Raw genomic sequence first — 14,821 nt, forward strand, 5'->3', positions numbered from 1 at the left:
ATTTAACCGAAAAAATGGTAAATCAAATTTTGAACTAGTCTAAATTAATATTATTTTTTATAAAAAATAACTACAATACTCTTATTATAAAAAATTACTAAAATATTTCTATTATATATATTAATTTTAAAAATCTTAAATTATGATCATTTTCTTCTCTGCTGTCATAGGATATATATATATATAATAGAGATATTTTAGTTATTTTTTATAATAGAAATATTGTAGTTATTTTTTATAAAATAAATATTAATTTAGACCGGTTCAAAATTTAATTTATTAATTTTTCGATTAAACTGATTTATCCGGTCTAATTTTAATAAAAATAACACAATTTAATTGATTATATATATTAAATTTTAATTATTAAAAATATCTTTAAAAAAAATGTTTTAAACGTTTTTATCTAAATGGCTCCAATAAATAATTATTGTTATTGTAATATCCTCTCAAGTTAGAGTAGATAGAATGAGTCACAATACGTTGGTTTATTCGATTTATTCGTAAAAATAGATGAATTAAATCAGCAAAAAATATGACTTGTTTATAAATAATTATTTTAGTTAGGTTCGAATAACTTATAAGTTGAATACTTGAATAAATATATATAAATATATATTTATTTGACTAGATATATTCGCTGACGTGTAAATATACAGACAAATGTATTAATAATAAGCTAAGCTAACTAATTTCCATAAGGAAAAAGCACAATTAACTCGTAATTGTCTATCAGATTATTAGGATCTAATTAACTCACAACTAACTAACATTAGTATAACAAATACTTTGTTTAATTGACCATTTATCAACAATTATCTTCTTTTCTTTCTCTTAAATTCTGACAAAACATAATAATTATTTTGATAAATAATTTTAAGATTTAGCTAACTTATATCCTAAAAATATATATATTAAAGTTATAAATTGAAAAAAAAAATTATTGAAAATACAAAAAGTTTAAGTTTTAAAATATTTATTTTATATTTATAAAATATAAAAAAATCTTAATAATATTCTTATTACGTAGCTTAAGGACAAATATTAGCTAAATTCATAATTTGAACTACTACCACCAACATTATGCTCTTAAATTATGTAATCCATGTTTTCTTGGCAATATCAACTGTTTGATAATTGATAGTTTGTAGCTTGCAGCAGAATTAGAACCCCAATTTTGGAGACATTTGCATAAAGCTATAAAGAAAAGTATAAAACAAAGAACAAAACAAACACATGTCAAACATTTGGGTGTTATATATGTAACCCAAGAAAAAGGCATCTAAAGGCATTATATTATAGTGAGCTTCTTCAAAACTCTTAATATATATTTGTTTTCCACAAATTGATGAATGTTATAAACTTATAATTTAGTCCTTAATCATGAATTCATTAATATTGTTGCCTTAAACAGAGAACAAAGGGAAGAGGACAAAATGCACACTATAGATAGTTAATTAATTAATTAATTATACTATATGTACATTAAATGATTAAAATCAGTCGTCAAAATTAGTTATTAGTATAAAATATATATTAAAAATAAATTAAATTATAAATATATTTATACACAAATATATTAATAATTAATTTTAATGACTAATTTAGTATACGAATAATATTTTTGTTAATTAAATTAAGCAAAAAAGTGGATTAGAAAAATGTGCATATATGGACCCACATGTGTTATAACATAACCCCACCATGGATACTTTTTTCACATCAGACATCACAACAGATTCAAATGTATTCAACCGTTGAAGTCTAGTCTGAATCTGCACTCTGCCTATGTCTCAGAAATTAAAAGCAAAACTAAGACTACCTCAAAACGTTAGGTAAGCTCTTTATATCCTCAAATTAATCACATGCATATTCCTTTTTATGTATATATATAACGAAAAAGAGAATACACTTTTGTACAAAAAATCATAAGAAATTAAGTTGGTGACTTGATGGTCATTGTGTGAAAAAAAAATAAAAAGGTATTTTTTTTTATAAGTAGAAAATCGAATATTTACCATGAGACATGACTTAATGAAGAAGTGATATATGAATGGCATAATTTATCTCTATCTATTTTTTTAAAAAAAATATTATATAATATCTTACTTAAAAAAATATATTTTTATCATCTACTTACTTAAGTTATTGGGACATTACAAATTTTTATAGTACTTTTAAAAAAAAATTTTATTCCATGTATAGTAATTTAAAAAAATTTATTTTATCCACAAAAAAATATTTTATTCCATACAAAATAATTTTAAAAAATGACTTAAAAAATAGTAAGGATACTATAAAAATTTATAACAGACCCATTCGAATTACTATGTGTGTCAAAACAGCGTGCTAATTCAAATTAGATTGATTCGAACTAGTGTGGGTCACGTTTCTTTATAGTTCGAATCAATAGAATTTGAATTACTCTATGAATACAATAAATGCATAATTCGAATAGGCTCAATTCGAATTACGTTGATGTTAACTAATTCGAACTACATGAAAATGTCTTTCTGGTAGAACCTTGTAACATTTTTTATTTTTTTAGAATTATGTAATATTTGCTTACATTTAATTTATATATGTGATTTACCCTAATTATATTATGTATCTGTTAAATTTATTGAAATTAATTTTTATTCAAAAAATAAGTGGTTACAAGAATGTAGAATCATTTGTTTAATAGGAAAGAACCGAGTTTTACATATAACGAAATGAGTAAAAAAATTTCAATTTAAAGTCTTTAGGTAGTATTTGGTTATTGTCTCCAAATAACAAAGAGATAGACTACATAAATACAAAAATACACAAATTTTATAAGTGATAATGTGCAAGTCACATTTAATTTAAAAATCAATTTTATTCCGAATTAAAAAAATTGCCGCCATTTATTTTTACTATCATCATTACTATTGTTCTGAGGATTATCCGAGACCGGATGATGATTGGGCTTATTTGTGAGGCCCAAGCGTTCAAGGAAGGTGGTCTCTGACTTGTTCCACGTCAGGGAGCCGCCGTTCGAGTTGTGTGTTTGGAAAGATGAGGGGTGGTACCTGCAAAATACTCTAATGCCTAAGTCAGCAAAGGGTTAAGCAAGTTTAAGTGTATTAGAACTTAAAGATACCCGAGGTGTGTCAGTGTATTTATGGATGATGTGCCAATAACTATCATTGATGTGCAAGTCACATTTAATTTAAAAATCAATTTTATTCCGAATTTAAAAAATCACCGCCATTTATTTTTACTATCATCATTACTATTGTTCTGAGGATTATCTGAGACCGGATGATGATTGGGCTTATTTGTGAGGCCCAAGCGTTCAAGGAAGGTGGTTTCTGACTTGTTCCACGTCAGGGAGCCGCCGTCCGAGTTGTGTGTTTGGAAAGATGAGGGGTGGTACCTGCAAGATACTCCAATGCCTAAGTCAGCAAGGGGTTAAGCAGGTTTAAGTGTATTAGAACTTAAAGATACTCGAGGGGTGTCAGTGTATTTATGGGTGATGTGCCAATAACTACCATTGGAATCGTTCCACTTCTAATGGTGGATAACCATCCCTTTATCTTAGGGTTGTTGAGATCTCTCTTCTAGAAGAAGGTGAGAGATTTGGGGAGGCGGTTACTTACTTGGATGAGTGTAAGCTGTCCGTTTTCATCGGATCTGACCTTCTTAAAGAGGTCGGATAAGCGGTAGGGGCCACATTCTTTACTGGGCCTTTCAGCTTTAGTGGGTCTGGCTTATGTTTTGGGTCAGGGTATGAACAATGCCCCTACTCGAGTCCGATCTCTTCATTTTGAGTTGGATTCGAGTATTGGTTGAAGTCGGAGATAGTCAGGTCGGTATCTTCTTTTCAAGTTGAAAAACCGACGTGATTTTGAGTGTCAACCGTCGCGTCCATTGGCTTTTTATATTAACACGTGGAGAACGGTTACATTGGTAACGGCGCACTCTTTTAATGAGTGGGCCACTTTATGATAGTGCCCTTGGGGTCTTATAAATACTTTCCCTCTCTTTCTCTTTCTTCTTTTTCGTCTCCCTCCGTAACTTTCTTTCTCTCTTCTGTGTTTTCTTCATTTCCCAACCTTTTCATTTTCCAGTATTTGGTGCTTCAGGACATTTGCTTCCCTTTCGCTGAGAACTTCCTTCGTTCTTTTCCCCCGAAAGGTTAGTTTCTCATACCTTTCACTGTGTTCATACTGTTATCACAATTTATGCCTGATAGACTAAGTGTATTGCTTGTTCTGTGTAATTTTTATGTATCTTTTCAATGTTTTATGCATTGAGGACCCTTGCTTTTTCTTCAAAATGTTGTTTCTCTGTAACTGTACTTTTAAAGAAACTTCCTCTGTTTCGAACTTGCTAGTGATGATATTTTTTCTTTTTGTGTAATGTAGGTATTCCGTACATCCCACCTTTGTTTTCAAAAAATGTCTTTTCAGATTTCTAAAAATTTGTTGCGATGGGTAGATTCCTCTGTCCTTGTGTCCAACCACATTGTTGATAATGTTTTTGTAAAAGAACTTCGTAAGCATCATAGAATCTGTAATTTTGTTGAGGACGAAGTCAAATATGAAATAATTGCCCCTGACCCTGAGGACCGAGTTTGTTCTAGGAGGGTCATAGAGTCAGAACCTCATTTTATTTTTATGTATGATTGTTTATTTACCCATTTGGGGATTACCTTGCCCTTTTCTGATTTTGAGATAGAAGTAATATCCCACTGTAGGGTGGCTCCTTTCCAGCTTCATCCTAATTCTTGGGGGTTCCTTAAGATTTACCAGTTCGTTAGCCATGAACTCAGATTTCCAATCTCTTTAAGAATATTTTTTTATCTTTTTCATTTGACGAAGCCTTTTAGTGCTTTGAATAAACAAAACAAGCAACAATGGGTTTCTTTCTGGGCTATCCAAGGTCGGAAAGTATTCTCCATATTTGATGAGTCGTTTCATGACTTTAAAAACTTCTTTTTCAAAGTCCGAGCGGTTAAGGGTCACTATCCCTTTTTCTTGAATGAAGCCAATGAACCTCGGTTTCAATTGTATTGGGTGGAGGTAGCCCCTGTTGAAAAATATAATTTGGTAGATTTGGATGAGGTCAAGGAAGCTATAGTCGAGTTTTTTCGAGAGGCTTGGGGAATGGCTCCAAACCTTGACACCAAAAAATTTCTACTTGGGACTCCGAGCTTTTTTCGTACTAAACTAGGTAGCCTTCTTTATTGTTTTTATCTAGGCAATTACTGTTTTTCTGACTTGTTATTGATTTCGTTTCCTTTCTTTTGTAGAAAAAAAATAAAAAGCGGGTCTTCAGCATATCAGAAGGTCCAGGAGGCGAAAAGAAACGCCCATGCCCGAGCTGCTCAGTTGCAAGAAAGCAGCAAGTCGGGTACATCTTCTCCCACCCAGTCAGACTCAGGGATGCCTTCCTCCCAGAACAAATCGGTAAATCCTCCTTTTGCTCCTCCTCTTACTCTTTTTTCTTTTGTCCTTACTCCCCCAGTTCCTCCCTTCTCGGAGCCAACCTCTAAAAAGAGGAAGACTTCGAAGTCCAGTGTCATTAATATTGATGATGCTGGTTTTGATGGGGTGAAGTTTTGTGAGAGGCACGTTCTTCCCCATAGTTTTATTGCTGTGGTCGATGCTTCTATCAAAAATCACCTCAAAATCTTGATTCGAGGGGGGATCCGAACTGCGGGAATATGCTCTGCCCTTCTTAAAGAGTTTGAAAAGGCTCATCTGAATACGACATAGCATTCTTTGGAGGCTGAGAAGTGGGCTGGAAGAGAAAAAAGTAAGTCTAGAGGCCGAGCTCTTCAAAGCTTGGAATAGGGAGAGGGAGTCTGCTGCCTCCTGCGCTTTGGCTAAGAATTTGCTAAAGAAGTCTCAGGAGAGTCATGCTAAGGTTTTTAAGGAGAATCTGGAGCTGAAGAAGGAGATGGAGAAACTTAGGGAGAGTTATATAGATTTGGAGGAGTGGGTTATGGAAGGGACGGAAGAGGTATTCAGGGTGTTGAAGGACCAGGTTCAAGTTATTGCTCCCGACCTTGACCTGTCTCCTCTTCATCCTGATAAGGTTGTAATCGAGGGTAAAATTATCTTTTCTCCTCGTCCTCCCACTGACTCCGAGTTGAAGACGGCTGGGCAGCGCTTAGTGGAATCTCCCCCTCGTGAGGTCAATCCATCCGAGGGACTTCTACCGAGTTCATCTGCTCCGACTTCTGTTTCCGAAGAGATTGCTTCGACCCCTCCGACTTCTAATGCTGACCCGTCCTCCTCTCCTGCTGACAATTCAAACTCTCTTATTGGTCCTGTTTGATGTTTCTGTTAAGGCCCGACTTGTGGGACCTTTCTTATGAACTCTTTTATGTATATTTTTGGCATTTGTGTTGGCCTCTGACTTTTGATCTCTTAAAGGGATCTTTAACAACAGCTACTATTTATTTTTTGGATGCTTAATCCTTAATAGGACTTTAACAAAGTAGCCGTTTTTGCGAACTTGGAGATTTTTTCCTTTATGATTGCTGATTCTATGCTTTGTTTGTGTCTTTGTAAAAACCTTTGTGAAAGCTTTTACTAGATAGCCTTTTGTTTTTCCATTATTTAGTGTAAACGTTCAATTTATTTTCCTATTGAATCATTTTTATAGCTTATGTTATTTTTGCGATACATTTTTTTATGCTCAAGGACTCTCCGACTTATAAGTCGTTTGGCCATATCATCCCTGAGTTCTTATGATCGTCATGTATAACCTCTTTACACTGGCTTGTACCTCGTCACTTTATCTTTCCAACCACATAGGTCGAGCAATGAATTTTCACGTTTTTTTTTTAGCTTAAGTCGGTGCGTATCGTGAGAATGATAATGGAATTTTCTTAAAAGAGGAAGTACTATTATTAATGAAATGTAACTTTACAAAGATACTTTGGCTACTAAGGGAATAAGATTCTTCACCCCTAGCCCCCGCTTTGATGCCTTGTTAAAATCCCCTTCAGGAAAACTCTCTCGGGAAAAAATCATGAAGTCGGGAAAAAAGAGTACATCAGGGAACGGAGTACGCTTCTAGCTATAGTATCTCTTTAAATTACAAGCATGCCACGACCTTGGGAACTCGGCTCCATTCAAGTCGGACACCCTGTAGTAACCTTTCCCCAAGACTTCAATTATCTTGAAAGGTCCTTTCTAGTTTACAGCAAGCTTCCATTCGCTCGACTTGTTTGCTCCGATGTCATTTTGTATCAGGACTAAGTCGTTAGTGGTGAAGCTCCTTCGAACAACTTTTTTATTGTACTTTATCGCCATCCTTTGCTTTAACGCTGCTTGCCTTATTTGTGCTTGCTCTCGGACTTCTGAATGTAGTTCGAGCTATTCTTTTTGGGCTTGGATGTTGCTGACCTCATCATAAAATCTCACCCTTGGACTTTGCTCATTGATCTCTATTGGGATCATGGCTTCTATTCCATATGCAAGTCGAAAGGGTGTTTCTCCAATCGTAGAATGACGTGTTGTTCTATAAGCCCATAGTACCTGAGGGAGCTCTTTCAGCCCAAGCTCCCTTTGCATCCTGCAACCTCTTTTTTAGCCTAGCCAATATAACTTTATTGGAAGCTTCACCTTGTCCATTGGCTTGAGGATGCTCTACTGATGTAAATTGATGTTTGATCCTCATGCTGGATACCAAGCTTCTGAATGTGGAGTCTGTAAACTGAGTGCCATTGTCTGTAGTGATAGAGTGGGGGACCCCAAACCGAGTAATTATATTCCTGTAAAGGAATTTCTGACTTCTCTGTGCCGTGATAGTGGCCAGTGGCGCTGCTTCTATCCACATGGTGAAATAATCCACTCCCATAATAAGATATTTGACTTATCCTAGAACTTGGAAAAAAGGTCTGAGTAGATCGATCCGATCCCCATTTCGCAAAAAGCCAGGGAGAGGTTAAGCTGATAAGCTCTTTGAGGGGAGCGACGTGGAAGTTCGCATGCATCTGACAGGGCGGGCACTTTTTAACGAAGTCGGTGGCGTCCTTTTGTAAGGTCGGCCAGAAGAACCCAGCTCGGATCACCTTTCTGGTTAGAGACCTTGCTCCGAGGTGATTTCTGCAAATGCCGTTGTGTACCTCTTCTAGGACCTCATCTACCTTAGAGGTTGGAACGCACTTTAACAATGGTGTGGATATCCCTCTTTTGTAATGGACATTTTGTACCAAAGTGTAATTTTGTACTTCCTTCAGAAGTTTCTTGGTTTCCTTCTGATCCTCGGGAAGGATGTCGAATTTTAGATATTCGACTATAGGGGTCATCCATCTAAGGTTTAAGCCAGAAATCAGTAGAACGTCCAATTTACTATCCGTCTTCATAAATGAGGGCTTCTAGTGAGTTTCCTGTATCAGACTTCTGTTATTTCCTCCGGGCTTAGTACTTGCTAACTTGGAGAGAGCATCGGCTCGGCTATTGAGTTCCCGAATTATATGTTTGACCTCGATTTCAAGGAATTGCCTAAGTTGCTCGAGTGTTTTTCCCAAGTACCTTTTCATATTAGGATCCTTTGCCTGGTACTCTCCACTTCCGACCTTGTTGGAAGATCCGTCTACATAGAGCTCCCGAGTCGTGGAGGCCTCCATTTGATCGTTGTGTATTCTGCGACAAAGTCAGTGAGACATTGAGCTTTGATTGCTGTCTGAGTTTTATATTTCAAATCGAACTCAGATATCTCTATAGCCCATGGAACCATTCTGCCCGCAATATCCATTTTCTGAAGAATCTGTTTCATAGGCTGGTTTGTTCAGACTCTTATGGTATGAGCCTGGAAATAAGGTCGGAGCTTCCTGGATGATACAATTAAGGCATATGCAAACTTTTCAATTTTTTTATACCTTAACTCGGGACCTTGCAACACTTTTCTAGTGAAGTAGATGGGATGTTGTTCGACTTCGTCTTCTCGTATTAAGGCTTACGCCACATCCTTCTCGGCAACAACTAAATATAATACGAGTTTCTCTCCTGTTTTTGGCCGACTAAAGATGGGAGGTTGGTTCAAAAGTTTCTTAAACTCCTGAAAAACTTCTTCACATTCAGAAGTCCATTCAAACTGGCATCCTTTTCTAAGTAGTGAAAAGATTGGCAGGGATCTCAGAGCTGATCCTGCCAAGAATCTGGATAAGGCTGCAAGTCGGCCATTCAACTGTTGGACTTCCTTTAGGCAGGTCGGACTCCTCATTTCTAGGATTGCTCTGCACTTATTGGTGTTAGCTTCAATTCCCCTTTATGTTAGCATAAATCCCAGAAATTTGTTAACTTCTACTGCAAAGGTGCACTTAGTAGGATTTAGCCTCATCCCATGCTTTCTTATGGTATCAAAGACTTGTAAGAGGTCGGTCATGAGACTGGCCTCATTCTTGGTGTTTACTAGCATGTCATCTGCGTATACCTCCATTAGGTCTCCAAGGTGAGGTGCAAACACTTTATTCATCAACCATTGGTATGTGGTCCCTGCATTTTTTAATCCAAATGGCATGACCATGTAGCAATAGTTCGCTCTGGGTGTGATGAACAATGTCTTCTCCTGGTCCGACTTGTACATCAGAATTTGATTGTATCCCAAGTAGGCATCCATGAATGATAGGTATTGGTATCTTGAGCTGGAATCCATTAGAGCATCGATGTTGGGCAGAGGATATGGGTGTTTTGGATAGGCTTTATTGAGGTTGGTATAGTCGACGCACATCCTCTATTTTTCATTTTGCTTTTTGACCAACACCACATTTGCCAGCTACGCTGGTTACTTGACTTCTCTGATGAACTCGGCTTCTATCAAGGCTCGTACTTGCTCTTCGACCACTTGAGCTCGTTCTGGTCTGAGCTTCCGTCTTCTTTGTTGGACAGGTCGAGATCCCGGGTGGACTGCTAACTTATTTGTCATAAACTCGGGGTCTATCCCCGGCAATGGCACCAATATTCCGAGGGTTACCTAGACCGGATGATGATTGGGCTTATTTGTGAGGTCCAAGCGTTCAAGGAAGGTGGTCTCTGACTTGTTCCACGTCAGGGAGCCGCCGTTCGAGTTGTGTGTTTGGAAAGATGGGGGGTGGTGCCTGCAAGACACTCCAATGCCTAAGTCAGCAAGGGGTTAAGCAGGTTTAAGTGTATTGGAACTTAAAGATACCTGAGGGGTGTCAGTGTATTTATGGGTGATGTTCCAATAACCACCGTTGGAGTCGTTCCACTTCTAATGGTGGATAATCGTCCCTTTATCTTAGAGTTATTGAGATCTCTCTTCTAGAAAAATGTGAGAGATTTGGGGAGGCGGTTACTTACTTGGATGAGTGTAAGCTGCCCGTTTTCGTCGGATCCAACCTTCTTAAAGAGGTTGAATAAGCGGTAGATGCCACATTCTTTATTGGACCTCAGCTTTAGTAGGTCTGGCTTATGTTTTATGTTAGGATATGAACAACTATCATTACTGATATTTTTTAAACTCATCTCAAATAACTAAAATCAACAACTTTAATTCTGACATTATTTAAAGAATTCAAATTAAAATTTAAGCAAAAACCCAAAAATGAAAGTGAAAGAGAGGCTGAGTGAGGGTTTAAGCACTAGCGCCGAGCCGCCGAGGCAGAGCCGGCAGGCGGAGGCTTTAGGACATTCTATTATTTTACTTTTTTATGGCTTGGTTTTTTGGACGTTAATTTCATGGATCAAATCCATTGTTCTCAATTGAGGGTATGTTTTAACCCAAATCCACCATTTAAAAGTTCTCTCCATCTCTATCCATACCAACTAAAAAGGCCCACAAATTAAATTACAAGCTAAACATTCTATTATTATTAATTGCCTTCAACTAAACAGAGAACCAAGACCGACCCACCTGCTACAGAGAGAAAAACGGGTTGCATGTGTTTCCTTTTTTTTTTTGGTCAGGTTGTTGCATGTGTTTCCAAAGCATATAACCTTGTATTTTGGGCTATTCGAATACCAACTAATACTAGCCCAAAACTAATACGACGTTGTGTTCTTCCAGCAACTAACATAAATCACATTCGCAAAATTTAAAAATTAAATAGATATAGTTGAAACTTTAGAAATTAATTTGAGATTGGCGTGCAACCAAAGTGAGTATTATCTTTTTTCTAACCTTTTAAAAGATGCCTCAATTGTTCAAATTAAAAGGGACCAACGAATCACTTGGTAGGAAAACTCAATGTTCCCCCCTAACTTTGTGGGGAAAAAAGAGATGGAGAGATTAAAATACTCTGAAAGCTGCAATTTTATTTCTATAACAGGCACCATAGGTCCAATATTAAAACAGCAATTACAGCACACATCACATATTCTATGAATCAAAATGTCTCCAACATGTTCTAGTAAAGATAACAGACACACACTCTCATCAAAAGAGCTTCTTCAGGAAATTAAAGAGCCTTGATGATCTCTTCAGCACTGGACACAGTGAACTCTCCACCACTCTCAATGTTAGCAACCTTCACCTTGAGGTCTTCAACGAGCAGCGCAAACCTCTTGGACCGGATCCCAAGCCCCTTCTCGGAGAGATCAAGCTCTAGCCCAAGATCATGTGTGTATTTGGCTGACCCATCAGCAAGAAATGTCACATGCTTGTTCTCAGGGAAAGTGTTGGCCCATGACTTCATCACAAAGGGATCATTCACTGTAAAATTTACATTTTTAATCACAAGTTAGAAATTTACCAAGGATCATTCATAAAACCCAAACACTTCTGGCAATTTATGAACAAATTGACATGTCCAATTAATGAGATAATGACTTACTTTTTATTTTTATAACTCCAATATACTTTTAATAAACAAGAGCATTTTCAATGTTATTGAAAGCGTGTTTAAGAAATGTACTACTCATATGACATCATTGCAAGACTTGAATAAGTTCAGAGTTTATTTTTGTTGAGAAGTGACACTTATCTCCACTATGCACAAGTCACAATATTGAATTATGGCGTCGTAGTTCCTTCATAAACCTATGTAGAGGTGAAGGTATTTTAACGACAAAATCTTCCGTAACGATTTATATAATTAATTCGACATGTCAATTCTTTCTATCAATTGATCTTGTAAAGTGTGAACTGTCACCATACAAAATTTAAGTGAAACCGAGAAAAAACACGCGAGAGAAAATCTTATACAGTATGAGATCACACTGTATAATATTAATTGAGATAAAAAATTAAGAGGATCCATTTTCGTCATTTTTTCATAAGTCGTGGCAGGTGTTTAGGGTTTTTAAACAAATTGTAGAACCCAAATAGATGTAACGATTTGATAAAAAGACTAAACTGTAACATTGGAACTAAAATTAGATTAGGACAATCTAGTATTTACCATTTTAATTTAATTTATTTAGGTGAAAAACACCCCAAAAGGAAATAAAGAGGAATAAAGTTAGTATATCAAAGAATAATATGTCCAACAAATTGAATTCATCCACAGCCGACAGGACAGTCCCCATTATAAACTATCATTTGAGAGTTAAAAAAATAACACAAATTAGCAAAACAAGACCTGCATAGAAGCTAACTTGTAAGCATATTTAAGTCAATGCATGAAAGCTTCTTCTCCTCATCATGTTCAGTATTAATAATCAGCAATGAAAACAAATAAGTAACAAGCAATTTGCAATATAGAAAGAAACCTTAGATTGATCAGGTATTGGACAGATAGCTTAAATTAACATGTGCATCAAGGATTGACAAATAATTGACAAAATCAGTTTAGTCTCTTCAGATTTTATTTACAGAAAGGAAATCCATGGACTAGTTAGTGCATTCAAAATGTTCCCTCAATCATAGCACAAGAACAATGAATGCAAGCATGAATTGAGTTAATTAGCAAAACAATCAGCAATTCAGTATAAAAAACAACAAACGCCGGATTGAGTTGACACTCACCACTGATACAGATGATTTCATCCACACCCTTTCCTTTCAGCTCCTCTGCTCTCTCAATGAAGCCAGGCACATGCTTCAAGCTGTTGTAAAATGGAAGAAACTCAGATCTCAATATCAGAACTTCATAAAAAACAAGTGATGCAACAAAAGGTAGAGCCTAAAATTATAGAGGATTCAGCCCCAAATCCATACCACAGCCATGACCCTTCACTTCAATCCAGTCAAAGTCATAACAAACTTTCTGAAACTTTTCTTTTTTCTATAGAAAATTGAAAAGTTTCTACCATTTTGACTTTCGTTAACTTCTAGAAATTCAACTCAATAGTGAAACCTTAAACTAAACAACTATACGGAAGTTAAAAAGACTAAACCTTTAACCACCCCTCTTCCAAATTATCCATGAATATTTCGAATCTCCAAAAAAAATGGGAATAAAAAGAATAAAAATCGAAACTTTAATACAGAAGCAAGTGAATCTAAGATACCCATGAAGCTATTTTCATGTATAATTTCATTATCAATTACGGGAATCATATTTGGGTGGCAATAAGAACGTTCTAGAAAAAAGGGAACCTGCAAGTGGGAGTGAAGGCGCCGGGAACACCAAAGATAATGACCTTTTTACCCTTGGCAAGAGAGTGAATGGACACAGACTGTGGCTTGTTATCGTTGTCCAAGAAGGCCAAGGTGCCGTCTGGGATGACATCTCCAACTGCAATCGGAGCCATTTGAGGAACAGAGGACGATCACGATTTTGTTTTGTGAATTTTTGTCTTTGTCAATTGAGGAAGCACTTCAAGAGTGACCCATGTGTGTCTGTTTATATAGCACAAATTCTATGCAGTCCTAACATAGAATGATGAATATTTCTATTTTTCTTTTTTTTTTTTCTAATAATTTTTGGACACATGTCATATCTATCTATTTGTCTACTTCTATTTAATATCGTAAAATTAAATTTTTCTCCCAACTAATTAAAATGAGGTGTCAATTTTTTATCAACTTTTTTCTTTCCAAATAATAGCATTTAATGAATTTAATGAATAACAGTATTTAGTAAATTTAATAAATAATATATGATTATACTAATTTAAGAAAATACCTTTATTATAATTATATAAAATCAATATACAATGCATTATTAAACTAATTATCAATCATAAATATTTTTAATCATTCTAATTATATTAATTGATATAATTTTAATTCTCATTTATATGCAATAATTTAATTACTAGATAGTTAGTGCACACATTAATGATAGTGACCCATTTAATTTGATATTAATTAAATAATAATAATAATAATAAGGATAAAGTATATTTTTTATCCCTGAAGTTTGACAAAAATTTTAAAAATATTCCTAAGTTTTATTTTATTTCAATTTTGTCCCAAAAATTTTCGATTTGCATCAAATATACTCCCTGATGGCTAATTTTTCAAAAATTTAAGACCAATTTAACAACAATTTCATAAGAACAACCCTCAATACAAGCAAATTAAGCATAATTTTCATCCATTATTGTTAGATTGGTCTTAAATTTTTTTAAAAATTTAGACGTCGAGAGTATATTTGATGCAAATCGAAAATTTTTGGGACAAAATTAAAACAAAATAAAATTTAGGAGTATTTTTGAAACTTTTACCAAATTTTAAGGACAAAAAATATACTTTATATTTTAAAAAGTAAAGCATAATATTACCATAAAATTATATTATCGTGAAATTATATTGTATGGATACAAGATTAATTAAAAAGATTAATCATTTAGTAAGTTATTAGACAATATACGATAAAAATAATTAAAAAATCATTGACCAATCTCATTACAAAAAAAAAATTAATTAAATACTAAAATAATTATCAAATATTGTTTAGCTTCAATTAGTTAACAAATTTAATTTTATTGGT

The 14,821-nt window shown here is 34.9% G+C and overlaps 1 protein-coding gene across 1 annotated transcript; it reads right to left on the minus strand.

Annotated features, from left to right (window-relative positions):
- Positions 1 to 11,238: 11,238 nt before the first annotated feature.
- On the minus strand, positions 11,239 to 13,752 carry LOC107644399 (peroxiredoxin-2B). Its single transcript, XM_016348242.3, has 3 exons — positions 13,483 to 13,752; positions 12,910 to 12,989; positions 11,239 to 11,655 (listed from the first exon to the last, which is right to left on the minus strand). Exons 1-3 carry the CDS (start codon positions 13,635 to 13,637, stop codon positions 11,402 to 11,404), a joined length of 489 nt encoding a protein of 162 aa, XP_016203728.1. The 5' UTR covers positions 13,638 to 13,752; the 3' UTR covers positions 11,239 to 11,401.
- Between the last annotated feature and the right edge of the window lie 1,069 nt (positions 13,753 to 14,821).

This window comes from Arachis ipaensis, chromosome B5 (genome assembly GCF_059453495.1).
Source record: "Arachis ipaensis isolate K30076 ecotype BB chromosome B5, ASM5945349v1, whole genome shotgun sequence".
Taxonomy (NCBI): domain Eukaryota; kingdom Viridiplantae; phylum Streptophyta; class Magnoliopsida; order Fabales; family Fabaceae; genus Arachis; species Arachis ipaensis.

Excerpts from the sequence above, each read along its gene's own strand:
- LOC107644399 (XM_016348242.3), bottom strand. The coding sequence starts at position 13,637 with ATGGCTCCGATTGCAGTTGGAGATGTCATCCCAGACGGCACCTTGGCC. Across the intron at positions 12,990-13,482 it reads GCCTTCACTCCCACTTGCAG|CTTGAAGCATGTGCCTGGCT; the intron begins GTTCCCTTTTTT and ends ATTTTACAACAG. Across the intron at positions 11,656-12,909 it reads TGAAATCATCTGTATCAGTG|TGAATGATCCCTTTGTGATG; the intron begins GTGAGTGTCAAC and ends TAAATTTTACAG.